The 12311-nt window shown below is 36.9% G+C and overlaps 1 protein-coding gene across 4 annotated transcripts in view; it reads left to right on the top strand.

Moving 5' to 3' along the window:
• Nucleotides 1-12311, top strand: part of TBC1D12 (TBC1 domain family member 12) — a 48746-nt gene that overhangs the window by 34183 nt on the left and 2252 nt on the right. For all 4 annotated transcript variants that reach the window (XM_032919963.1, XM_030487853.1, XM_030487851.1 and 1 more), the window contains 8 exons: nt 1343-1425; nt 3033-3150; nt 3724-3830; nt 4484-4564; nt 7297-7391; nt 8155-8226; nt 10167-10295; nt 10599-10708. In XM_032919963.1, the coding sequence (XP_032775854.1) occupies nt 1343-1425; nt 3033-3150; nt 3724-3830; nt 4484-4564; nt 7297-7391; nt 8155-8226; nt 10167-10295; nt 10599-10708 (795 nt within the window). The remainder of the gene's footprint in view (nt 1-1342; nt 1426-3032; nt 3151-3723; nt 3831-4483; nt 4565-7296; nt 7392-8154; nt 8227-10166; nt 10296-10598; nt 10709-12311) is intronic.

Below are 12311 nucleotides of genomic sequence, written 5' to 3' on the forward strand. Positions count from 1 at the left end.
TCCTTCCCCCATTCTGGAAACTTAATTTCCTAGACCAGTCGGGAAGACTTAACAGTGGCATTTCTCACTTCAGGAGACCTGGGCTTAGCTTACCAGAAGAGGTTTTTTAAAAAGGGAAAAAAAAGCAAAAGAATTAGGTATGTAACAGCATGAGTGGCAAGAATTTCCTTTGAAACCTAAGAAATACCTTCCAAATTGTACCTTGAGAAACCTTGTGATGGCACTGTTAAATGTTTGTTCTAATCAGTTCCAATTAGGAAATGGAAAATAGAATGTGTAGTGTTTCCTTCAGTATTCTCTCTAGTGGTATATAAGCTCATTTCTATGATTATTTTTTTGAAATGTGTTATTTCTTTTGCTGGAATGAGATACGCAGTAACTGTTCTGCTGATGCTTTTCTGTCCTTTCAAAATATCACAGTTCACAAACTAACATAAGTATGTGTTTACAAGTGACACTTCCGCTTCTTTAAAATTGGAGTGTCACCTCAAGTGTGTAATTTTGCCATGTTGCCACAATCTCATCCTTGAAAATATATTCTGTTCTTGCTATCACTGGAAATGCTAATAAAGGGATCTTTTCTGGGTTAGGTTTTTTTGTTGTTGTTGTTGTTGTTTGGTTGCTTAGGGGAGTTTTTGGTATGAAAATCACAAAACTGTCTTCTATTTATTTTGAACCAAAGTAGGATAGAGATTGGGTAAGAGGCTGAGACCAAACATTGTGTTCTGATTTGTTTTGGAATAACTCTGCTTGGTCAAAAGGAAGTGTGTGTTTGGCAATTAGGGGTTTGCTATGCAGCCAGAAAACAAACACATTTTAAGATGGTGAACTTGCAGCACTGCAGCAAGCTTCCTTAGCTTTAGCTCTGACATAAATGTGGGCCTAGCCTTTCTTCTCTTGCTATCTTCTTTTGTGGGAGTTTCAAAGGACTATCTATAATGAATAAAAACGTTTACCTTTACATATTGAAAATATGTCATCGGAGATTTCATATAAACAAATGGAGTATCGATATGCAGTTACATTTAACGATTAAATATGCATGTCCAGAAATGCATTGGAATAAATAACTATGGAATATCAGTATTTTCCTTTTGTCACTTCTTGCAAACTTCATTTGAGCATCACTTCAGATTTTCAACAAATCTAATCTGCTTTGGGGGAAGCTATAGGAGAATTAATCAACAGAAGCAGTAAACACCTAGTAGTTCTCTACTGCTGTTACTGAAGCATTGGTAGTGTGACAACCCCAAGGCTCATCTTAGAGGCCAAATTAAACCTGTTTTGAAATGGTTCAGAATGTCATTTGTGTGTATTGAATTCATGGACAACTTGTTTTTAGAAATCTTCCTGCCAAATCTGTGGAGGAGGCTTTACGTCACCGGCAAGAGTATGATGAGATGGTGGCAGAGGCAAAAAAACGAGGTATGTTAACTGCCAATAACCAGTACAATTCTTTTTAACTGTACAGCAAAAATAGAGCAATTTCTGGCTCTGTTCTCAGGCTAGTAGGTACAGTAAAGAACAACCTTGTTTAACGTCTCGGTTATTTACTGGTACCTACGTGCACACAGTTTAGAACAGAACTCAATTAGCAAATTGTTTTCTTAGTCCACCACAGCGAATGTAACCTGGGTTCAGAAGTCAGTTTAATCTTTTCTTTAATTTTTAAGTAGTAACTTAACGATTTTTTTTTTTTTTTAACTACCTGTGTAATGTGATCGGCTAGAAACTTTCTGCGTACTTGGATGCTTTTTTCAAGCTGTGTTGCTGCAGTTGCCACTGAGAGCTAAAGTATAATAAAGCTGACTGCTTAAAGATCTGGGTTTTTTTCAGGAATTTGTTATTGATTTCAGTGTGAAGAGAGACGAAAACTTTGGGATTTTTTTTTTTTTCCAACCAGCTGTACCTGTGTGAACCTTCCTACTCCCATGAGATCTGTTTTTTCAAATTAAACTTATCTGTAGCATCTGCTACTGTGTCAATCTATGAACAGTTGTTGAAAGGACTTCTGTAGTCTTGTGCTTAGTATTCAGAGAATAAGCTATTTCAAGAATCTGTGCTGAATATTTTACTTGGGCTGTTGTCAGAGTTACAAGCTTCTGAACTGATTGATCCTCTGTGGATCTGTGGCAGCTTACTCTGAAAGATGTAATAAGAAATCCAAAGCATTTGACAACTTGTTTCATTCTTCTCTTGTGGTGTGCATCTTGTAAGTTGTGGTCTGTGGTCCATGTTCTCTAACTGCATTTTTGGAGGGTCAGCCATGTGTAGTGTTTTACTATGTGTGCTGTAGTACTCATTAAATTAACTACTGCCACACACACAAAGCTTCAGTAAAAACTTGATGAAGCTGATGAGCCATATCAGTTTACCAGGGATGGTATGTTTACTCTGTTGATATTTCTAAGGCATGCATAAACAGAAAACGTCTTGCAATTTCACAGTGGTTCTTAGTGGTGTTAGGCTAACACTGCTCTGTCCTTTTTTTAACCTTTTTAATAAGCGGATCTATAAATGATCCTTTTTAGTAGAAGGCAGAACACTCTTCTCTTTTTCAGCTTTGTGGCTTTGTCTTGGATGTTTAGGTCCTCTTTCCAGAAAAGAAAATACATAATCCTTCTAGATGGAAATTTCAGTAAAATCTGAATAATTTCTAAATGGGTGTAGAATTACACCTTTGAGTAATAATTTTATCCATAATTCTTGCTGTTTAGGTAGAACGTGGTGTGAAATTCATTACAGGGAAGACAGCTTGATGTGCTTGCCTTTTAGTCATTCTGTGTACTGCAGAAAAGTGCTGTGAGTTTGCTAGCCAGATTTTTGCTTGTCTAAATGGCTGTGTATTTGAATAAATTAAAGACAGCTTAAATTAAAAAGTTCCTGAGAAACACACCTACAATCAACAGAAATAGTACCAGCAACTGTAATTTACCTTTGATCTTTCAGACATTTAAATAATTAGATAATAGCTGAATTATTTACCTAATAATTTATATACACTAATGCGGAATTATTAACATGTCTAACAGAAATTAAAGAAGCACATAAAAGGAAAAAAATAATGAGAGATCGTTTCAAGCAAGAAGAGAATATTGCTAGCGCTATGGTGATTTGGGTCAATGAAATACTACCTAACTGGGAAGGCATGTAAGTAAAGTTCTGTTGTGTAAATCATCATAGAATGGTTTGGGTTGGAAGGGACCTTAAAGATCATCTTGTTCCAACCTGCTGCCATGGGCAGGGACACCTTCCACTAAACCAGGTTGCTCCAAGCCCCATGCAACCTGGCCTTGAACACTTCCAGAGATGGGGGCAGCCACAGCTGCTCTGGGCAACCTCTGCCAGTGCCTCACTACCTGCATAGTGAAGAATTTCTTTCTAATGTCTAAGGCAAATGAGGCAAGGCTGGCTTGTTTCTATTCTAAAAACAGAGGACCCACATACCTTATTTGCTTTTCCTTTTTGTTTGGTGAAGAAGTCAGTTTTTGTTGCCATGGTATAGTGAGAGGTCATCACAGCACAACATGAAATGTGCTTTCTGGGAACTTAATGTTTTGGAGTTTCTTTTAGTGGGGCTTTAGCATAAGCAGAGGTCCTTGAATGTTGATTTTTGAAATAGTATGTTATTTTGCTTGTAAGTTGCCCAATGATTTTAGAAAACAAGATGTGCAATATGTGGCTTTTTAACTTGTTTTTTCTTTCCCTGTTTTCCTATTTTAGGCGTGCTACCCGAAGAGTTCGAGAGCTATGGTGGCAGGGATTACCCCCACGTGTACGTGGGAAGGTTTGGAGTCTAGCTGTGGGAAATGAGTTAAATATCACTCCTGGTATGCCTTTACAGATCACATTCTAATGCAAAATTAAGTTGGTTATTTTCAAAGGAAAAATTTAAACTTTTGTTAAAAAAAAGTAAAAATCAGGCTATATTTGCTTTTTAAAGAACTGTATTTTGCAACCTTAGGAACAGGTGTTTTTACAGTTAGACATAGTCTGGTTACAAGGATGGAAACAAGGGTCAAAACCTGCTTACAGAAGTATTTTAGTCTTAAAAAAGCTAAGGTGGTGCTCCTCCCAAAAAGCTAGTTTTTATACCTAAAACTGAGAATTTGTAGCTTTGCTTTCTTAAAGAAGTGGAATGGGGAATTGCTTTATTTTATAAGTAATGATTTTGATGAACTGGAAGTGTTGTAACCTATTCAGAAAAATAAACATCTGAATTACAACATGATTTCCCTCTTGTAATTGCATGATCACCACAGAGGAAAGCATAACACAGTGCGCACTATTAAACTGTATATAGTGGTGCTCCAGTGGTTAGTGGTAACCATCTAATAGATTCTCCCCTTGCCCCTGGTGGCTAAGCCGAAACCAAGCAACAAAACCAAAGGCAAGAATACTTCGTGTGCTTTTGTTTTGGATGGGTACTTTTCTTACTTACCTCTTCCTTTTTTCTTGTTGGTTTTGTTTTGCCTTCTCACAGAACTTTATGAAATCTTCTTGTCAAGAGCTAAGGAACGATGGAAAAGCTTCAGTGAGACAAGTACTGAGAATGACATCGAAGGTGAGATCTCCTGGGTACTAGATAGCCTACTATTCACTTTTACAAGCCCAGAAAGTCTCTCACGTTCAGCTGCAATTGCAGCATTAGGAACACTTACTAGAAGTGCTCTCAGTCATTCCCTACTTAAATGTTTGTTTTCTTATAACAAGTCAGTAAGCGAGGAGCTTAACAATATTTACTGTATCAGTAAAAGATGCACTAAAATATTGCATGTGCTAGTTAATTTTCAAATGAATGTGTTTTCCTCTGAGTTCCTGAAATACCAGAACTAAGCTCTCATGAAACTTTTAGATGAAATACAAAAAGAAAAAATGGGAAGCTAAATTATAGGAAATGCTATTGCTTAGTTCTGCTTAGATGTCTCTTAGGTTGGTATCCCTTCCATAATTTGGGGAAATGAAAAAATTATTCTCTTTTTTTGACTGTGGAACTGAGAGGTGAAGAATGAAGAAATTACATATTTTGTATCCCACTTGGGTTTCCTTGGTTGCCCAAATGGCCTTTCCTCCCAGATCTATTAAGCAGGGAGGTTAGCACACTTACATTATAATGGAGTTTTATCACTGGCATATTGCTGTCTCCTGCGGGTATTCTTTCTGTTAAAAATAGCACTGGTGGTGATATATCTTTGTTATAAATGTTAACTCCTTCTGCTGTTAACAGTTGCTTTTTATAAAATGCTGTCTTCTGTGATGCTGTCAGTACCAGCTGCTATGAAATTACTTTCTTTGACTTGATGTCTTTTTCAGGGAAAGAAAATGGCATTGTAATGCAAGAAGTACTTTTTTTTTGTTTGTCTGTTTGCACTTGCCATAGCCAGTCCTGACTAACTGGCTATTTTGTAAGTTATGTGTGTCTTCCTTAGGCTAGCCCTGTGACTCATCTAAAGCTTGTCTTGAGATGAAGTATTTATAAAAAAATTCTGTGTGTACATAACTGTAAACGTGCTTATGCTTGGAACATGCGTTTGCAATCCCCCTTGGTTTGTGAGGTGGCAGTTTGTTCTTTTGTTGTGCGGGTGTGGACTGACCATGGGGAAAGCTTGGTAATTCGTTTATTTTGGAAAGGTAGTGGTTCTGGATGAGAATGAAAGGGGGAAGGGCCTGTTTTTATTGTGTCAGATGTTCTGGGAAATGTAGTAATGAGGGAAAACTTAATAACAGGATTTTCATCTCTGGTTGAAAAGCAAGCCAACATGCTATGCTTATTACTAATCTTTAGTAGCAAAGTCTTGGATGGTCAGTTATTTTAGCCTCATTTAACATACTTGAGTAGTTCTGAGGGTTTTTCCTGTTCAAATATCTTTAACTCTTTTGGAGTTCACAGAACTTAATTACTTGTATAAATCCAGAGTTTCTTGTGCTCCCTATCCTAGATTCTCAACTTCTTTGGGAATCATTCTAAATAGATACTGTCCCAAATGAAATATTCCCAAATTATCCAATATAATGCCTGTTCCTTTTGAAAGAGGTAGGAAGGATTAAGCAGCAGTTCTTGCAGTTTTTATTTTAGATTGTGTATGTTCTTTCACTGTAATAGTAATTGCCTTCTTTCTCTCAAAGTCCCACTCACTCCTGAATGCAGCTATCGTAGTTTTAGGAGAACTGGAAGGAAATGTTGCTTTCCAGGCTTCAGTAGAGCAGGTTCTGTTTAGCCAGTTCATCAAATCCTGTGATCTTCTGCTTTCCAGAGGGCTCTTGGCTGGTTTAAGTCCTCTGAAAGAGCCTTTTCCTCAAACGCCGCATATATTTTTCTCCTTGCCCTCGCTAGTATTTGCATCATGTCGATATGTAGTGAATAGAACAAAGATAACTCAAGGGCCAGCTGAATTTCTTCTGGAGGTTCTTGAGTGAATGCTGCTTTCTCTCCTGTCATTTGAAGAATGCCTGTCGTAGGGATGCAAAAAAAAAAAAAAAAAACCCCCACAAAAAACCAAACAAAACCAAATCTGAGTCAAATGAGAGCTATTGAGAACTCAGAAGTAACGTAACTTCTGCAGTTCATAACTGTGATCACTTCTGGAAACTTCTGTGAATTTTATCTGTATTTATACCTTCAGTCTAAGTGGGTTATGAGAAATACATGACTTTGGAAGGAATATGCTTGACTTTTCAGGTGAAGAAGTGCTGGCTTCTTGTGATAATGATGTAATTCGTCTTTTTTCCGCCAGTGTGCATAGCATATTTTAATACTCCTCGTTGAAATGAACCACCAAATGAGCTGATCAGGAATTAAAATTTGAAAAGTGCGATCTCGCTGTATCGTGTTTAGATCAAGAGCAGTGCTCTCACACTGTGGTCTTGAACAGACTCAGTAACTGAAGTCACAGTAGAATATAAGAAAAAAAAGATGGTTTTGAGGACTGGTCTGGGCAAAGTTCAAATTCTGGTGAATGCAGGGCTGGACAGAGTGTTATACAGAAGTAAAAGGTAACCTGCCGGTTTTAAGTCTCAAAGGTGTAAAGGTGCATGACTTGAAACAGAGTGAGTAGACAGGCAGTAATCACTGATAGTTTCCCTCACTTTTTCGGAGTTAATGGCATGTATGAAGTATCAGTGGACAGTTTTAGCTCTTGAAGTATAGCACTGTAGAAATGCACTCCAAGAATTAGAACTAAGTAACTTTTTTTTTTTCCCTTAGATCCTAAAAGTCTTTATGTGCCTATGGCAGTTTTATTCTGAAGTCTGTAGAATTTAGCTATCAGTTTTAATAAGTGTTGGTTTTGCTTGCAGATGCAGGTGCATCTGTTGCTGATCGTGAGGCCAGTCTGGAGCTGATTAAGTTGGATATATCACGCACATTTCCATCCCTGTATATTTTCCAGAAGGTAAGATTTCTGTTACTTTAGTTATGACAATTTTAAACTTCTGAATAGTTAAACAGGAAAAGAAACCTAGCTGGGTAAATATTGAATAGTTTCTAGGAGTTGTTTGTATAAAACAACAAGAGTAAAATTAGTTTTTATACATACAACAGCATGTTGTGAGTTTTGTTGTTTGGGTTTGATTTTTTTACTTTTTTTTTTTTAAATGAGAATAAAATTGGGACTTAATGATGTCTTAATGAGTCTTTCTCTCCTGGAAAAAATTGCATGTGATTCCTATTAATGTTTATGAAATTACATGCAAAAATGAGAATATTCTCACTGCTTCTATGGCAATCTTGATGCGTTTTAGAACACACTTTCAGGCTTTATGATTTTTATATAGATCCAGTATATGCATGCACATGTATATATAATAGCATGCAGTGTTGTAATACAGTAACTTGTATTACTAAAACATCCACTGTCTCTGTAAAAGAAAAGCCAACCTTGGATGTGTATCAGATACCCTCATTTTCCATTAGGCACTGATTTCCACTGAATTATTTCATGGGATTATTGGTCTTACTTTTCTTCTAACGTCTCAAAAACATGCTGAGTAATGCTTAGAGTAAAAACTGGTATTATTCTAGATGTGAACAAAGCCCTGGCTTGCTTGCATCTTGAAGGCTTAATACTGGCTTACTACCTTCCTGTGTTTATAAAGTGATTTTGAAAACTTTTTTTTTTTTTTTATTATCCCTCTTCCTCCCTCCCCTTATATCAGGGTGGTCCTTATCATGATCTCCTGCATAGTGTTTTAGGAGCATATACATGTTACAGACCAGACGTGGGATATGTAAGTATTTGCTGTAGAATGTTTATAACATGGCAAATAAGCTTAAGATGTCATGTAGTAGAGTGTAATAAATAAGTAGGTTATCCAAACTTTATGCTACTAGCACTTAAAAAAAAAAATCAACTTTGGCTCTGAGTAATTTCATAGCAGTTACAATGATGGTAATTAAATAGCTGAAAATGTACTGAATGTTAAGGATGAGTATACTCTTTGGCTTGCAAGGAAGACTTTAAGTGAATGTGTTCACAAGGCGTTATAGTTCTGACAGATGCAGAGTTTCTACAGGAAAGAAACAAAAAAAAACCCAATCGCAAGTGAATGGAAGTGGAGTTCCAGTGAGCACTTAATCTGTTTGTCCTAGTGTTGCTCCCACTGCTATGATTTCCGTAGTGATACTGTCATCTCACTACTGCACATCCTAAAACGCAAGAACTACTTATTGGTGTCTTGTTGTCAAAGACTAATAGCTCAATCTGAGTTCAATGAAGATAAAGATTGTTTGCAGCAAACATTACTGTGGTTATAAAAAAACCCCAAAAACCAAAACCAAAAACCAACCAAACCCCACCCCACAAAAAAACCCGACCCATAAAAAACTGCCAAAAAACCAACAACCAAACCAACTAAACTGAACATCTCTCTGAATAGTGTCAGCTTACAGAAGCAGTTAAATAACAGATGCTTTCTTTCTTCTTTTTCTTTCTTTGCTCCTGGGGGTAGCTAGGAACACCTTTCACAAGCTCTAATCACCTCTGGGCTAAAAAAGAACTTGAGTTTTAAGTCTGACCCATGCAACAAAGCGTTATTTAGCACAGGGTGTGTTTTCCTGTCTAAATCAGACATGCTGGGGACTCTGCGTCAATATCTGGTTGGTTTTTCATGTTCACATGTTTCTAGCCCTGAATTCTGTCATGTGTGACCTCATTTTTGGAGACCCTCCCGTACTGTTTAAGTAAGACTACAATCTCTGCAGGTTCTGAGACTGCTTGGGCCAAGGGTGGGGTTTTAAAAGGCAAATAAGTAATTTTTAATGGCTAGGTCTTCTCTTTTTGGAATTAGGAACACAGCTAGCCTAGATATTTCTGATCATAGATTTTATTTTTTTTTTTTTAATTAAATGTTAATATGGCAGTAAATTTAATCTATCCCACAAAAAATGGAAAGCTGCTGGACTGTTTCTGGTGCATGTCAATACACTTTTCCCTAGTTGGTTTTAATAATGAGTGCATTTTTTTTAAATGAGCAGGCAGCATAAATGCCTAGAAACATCAGAATAATCATCATTGCAGTTGAAATTGGTAAAATTATTTTTAGTATAACGAGTATTCAGATCCTCAGTTAACAACTACAAGAACAAATGTTTTTCACTTTTATTGCAGGCTGAAGTGGTTTTTGAGAGAGAGTAATCATGGAAAAATGTAAACTTGCATTGTAGCTAACCACTTAAAGTAATTTTATGTATGTGAACAAATACTGTTTGGCAAGTGGAAAGATATGTATTGACTGTTCTGAAACAGAATTTTGTCTCAATTCCAACATATCTGTCTGGGCCTAAACTGTCCCATATGTGAGGTTTTTCTTCACATCTGCTTTTCCCTTAGCTTAACAATGAATTTAAGGCCAAGTTCTGTCTCATGAGCTCTGCATCCAGCCTGTGTGGTTTTAACTTTCTTGCATTCCAAGTCCCGAGGACTTGTGAACATGTGACCTCCCAGAACTTCCATGAGGCACCTAAAACCTGCATCTGAAGAAACACTGTTTCTTGCTGAAATCAAATTGACTGCATGCATAAAATTATTTATCCGTGTTGTTTCTGTTCATCTGGAAATGTTATGCAATTGTATTTGATATATGCAGACTGTAAATATTTGCATTTCTAAAGATATAAGGTGTACTGAACCTACTCACCTATGTTTGCCCGATGCTTTTCCCACTTGAAGGTGCAAGGGATGTCCTTCATTGCTGCTGTGCTCATTCTCAATCTGGAAGAGGCAGATGCTTTCATTGCCTTTGCTAACCTTCTAAACAAGCCATGCCAACTGGCCTTTTTCCGTGTGGATCACAGCATGGTATGCACAGAGTTTTCCAGTTTTGAACCGTAACATTCTTTTGACTTTAAGTATTGATGACTTCCTTTTGTTCTATATAATAATGGAGAACTTTAACCTGTGGTTACAAAACTGACAACACCAGATACTAATCCATAGAACACATTCTACAGTTTTGATTTTTCCTGTAGAAACACTTAATCGTTGTACTTAGCACAATGTGACTTCCTAGGATATGTTGACATCCTCAATTCTTGGTGGGATTTATGTTATTTTAAACATTCTTTTGATGACTGCTTATGAGGTACTTTACTATTTCTACAGATGCTGAAATACTTTGCAGCCTTTGAAGTATTCTTTGAAGAAAACCTTCCCAAATTGTTTCTTCATTTCAAGTCATACAGTCTTACCCCAGACATATATTTGATAGACTGGTGAGTGCAGAGAACACAGCAAACCTAACCTTAGAGCTGTTGGAACACCTTCCAGTTTGCTATAGATTTTTCAGCAATAGAAACACAGCATAAGAAAAGCATAAGTAGGTGCTTATGTACCTCGGCTTTCTAGGTCTTGAGAAATTGTGGTGAGCTGTTTTGTGAAACCTCAGATCCTCTGGCAGGATTCAAACTTTATGAACTGAGATTAGGAGGAGATAGAAAATGAGACACTCAGGAGTCCTATGTGTCTTATTTTCTTGTTGCTGCATGTAAGTCAGCTATGTGTAACGTAAACGGGAGAGGAGGCTACTACACTGTAGTTGGCTTATGACTGTGACTTGATGAAATGAGCATCATCAGCTACTGAAGAAAGTATGATTGGAATATAGAGTTTAAAAGCAGGAGGATGAAACTTATGACCTGGTTTGGGAAGGAATAAAATTGGAAATACAGCGAACATTCTGAAGTAATGAATGTTCTAAAGCAGAGAGTATCAAACTACATTATGTGCTTGTAATGGAAGGCAGTAATGCAAGCACATGAAGCGTGTAGTGCTGCCAGATACGGAATGTCTATTTATAAGTGTGTGGATAAGGATGTGCTTTATATAGGATTGTTATATGGGTTAGAAGTTTATAATAGAGTAAGTTGAATTGGGTAGAATTAACTAATATAAAACAGTCATGTCATCTGATCTTCAGCTATAAGATGCAGCTTATCAGTAAGCAGGAGTAAGTCTCAACAGGAGCAGGTTATACAGTGGCAGTGTTGTGTCAGGAGTGTGCTGCAGTCCTGAGAGTTTAAGGGAGGTGGAGAGAGGTATATATATTGCAGAAATAGTGCTGCTGTACAGAGTGCTACAATATTCTGCTTCAAGCAACCTGTGAGAAAGTCTGTGGTAAGGAGTGTTCTGAGGTTCCTGAAGCACTTCCCAATAGGAATAATGGAGAAACAGAACCACCACAGAGTTATGGGAGGGGTTCTACAATACAGTACATACAGCAGACTGAACTATCTGCTCATGTATAATGAATGCTATTTAAAAATAAACTTTGCAGTAAGAAATGTAGTAGGGGTCTTCCCAGTATGAATAGAACAGTGACTGTCTTTAGATTTTGGTGATTTTTAACATGAATAGAAATTCAAAATGTATTGTAGAAATGTAGTTATTGAAATCTCATTAGTATATTAGTGGGATGTAGCCTTCTGTTGATATGATATGTGGCTTTAGATTTAATTTAGAAATCAAATGATGAACAGAGCTGTTAAGCTCTATGACTTAAATAATGGGAAGGGTAAAGTTACACAGTTACAATCTTTGTGCTTAAGTTCTTATTTGTATATTATACCCTGCTTGAGTGTAAAGATCTTTGTAACTTCTCTAGGCAGAGCTTCCTCAAGGAAGCCTTTCAAATGGATGATTTCCTGTGGCATAAAAAGAGATGGGTTTCAGAATAGGAGTTCTGACTTCAAAAACTGGAGACTTATGGATGTTTAAAATATGAAGGAAATAAGAACATGTGAAATAACTTGTCATCTGTTCACTCCTAGTGAATGTAACTGAGATTTAAAGGAGGTTGCGTTTTCATATTTCTGAAAT

Source organism: Strigops habroptila, chromosome 5 (assembly GCF_004027225.2).
Source record: "Strigops habroptila isolate Jane chromosome 5, bStrHab1.2.pri, whole genome shotgun sequence".
Classification (NCBI taxonomy): Eukaryota; Metazoa; Chordata; class Aves; order Psittaciformes; family Psittacidae; genus Strigops; species Strigops habroptila.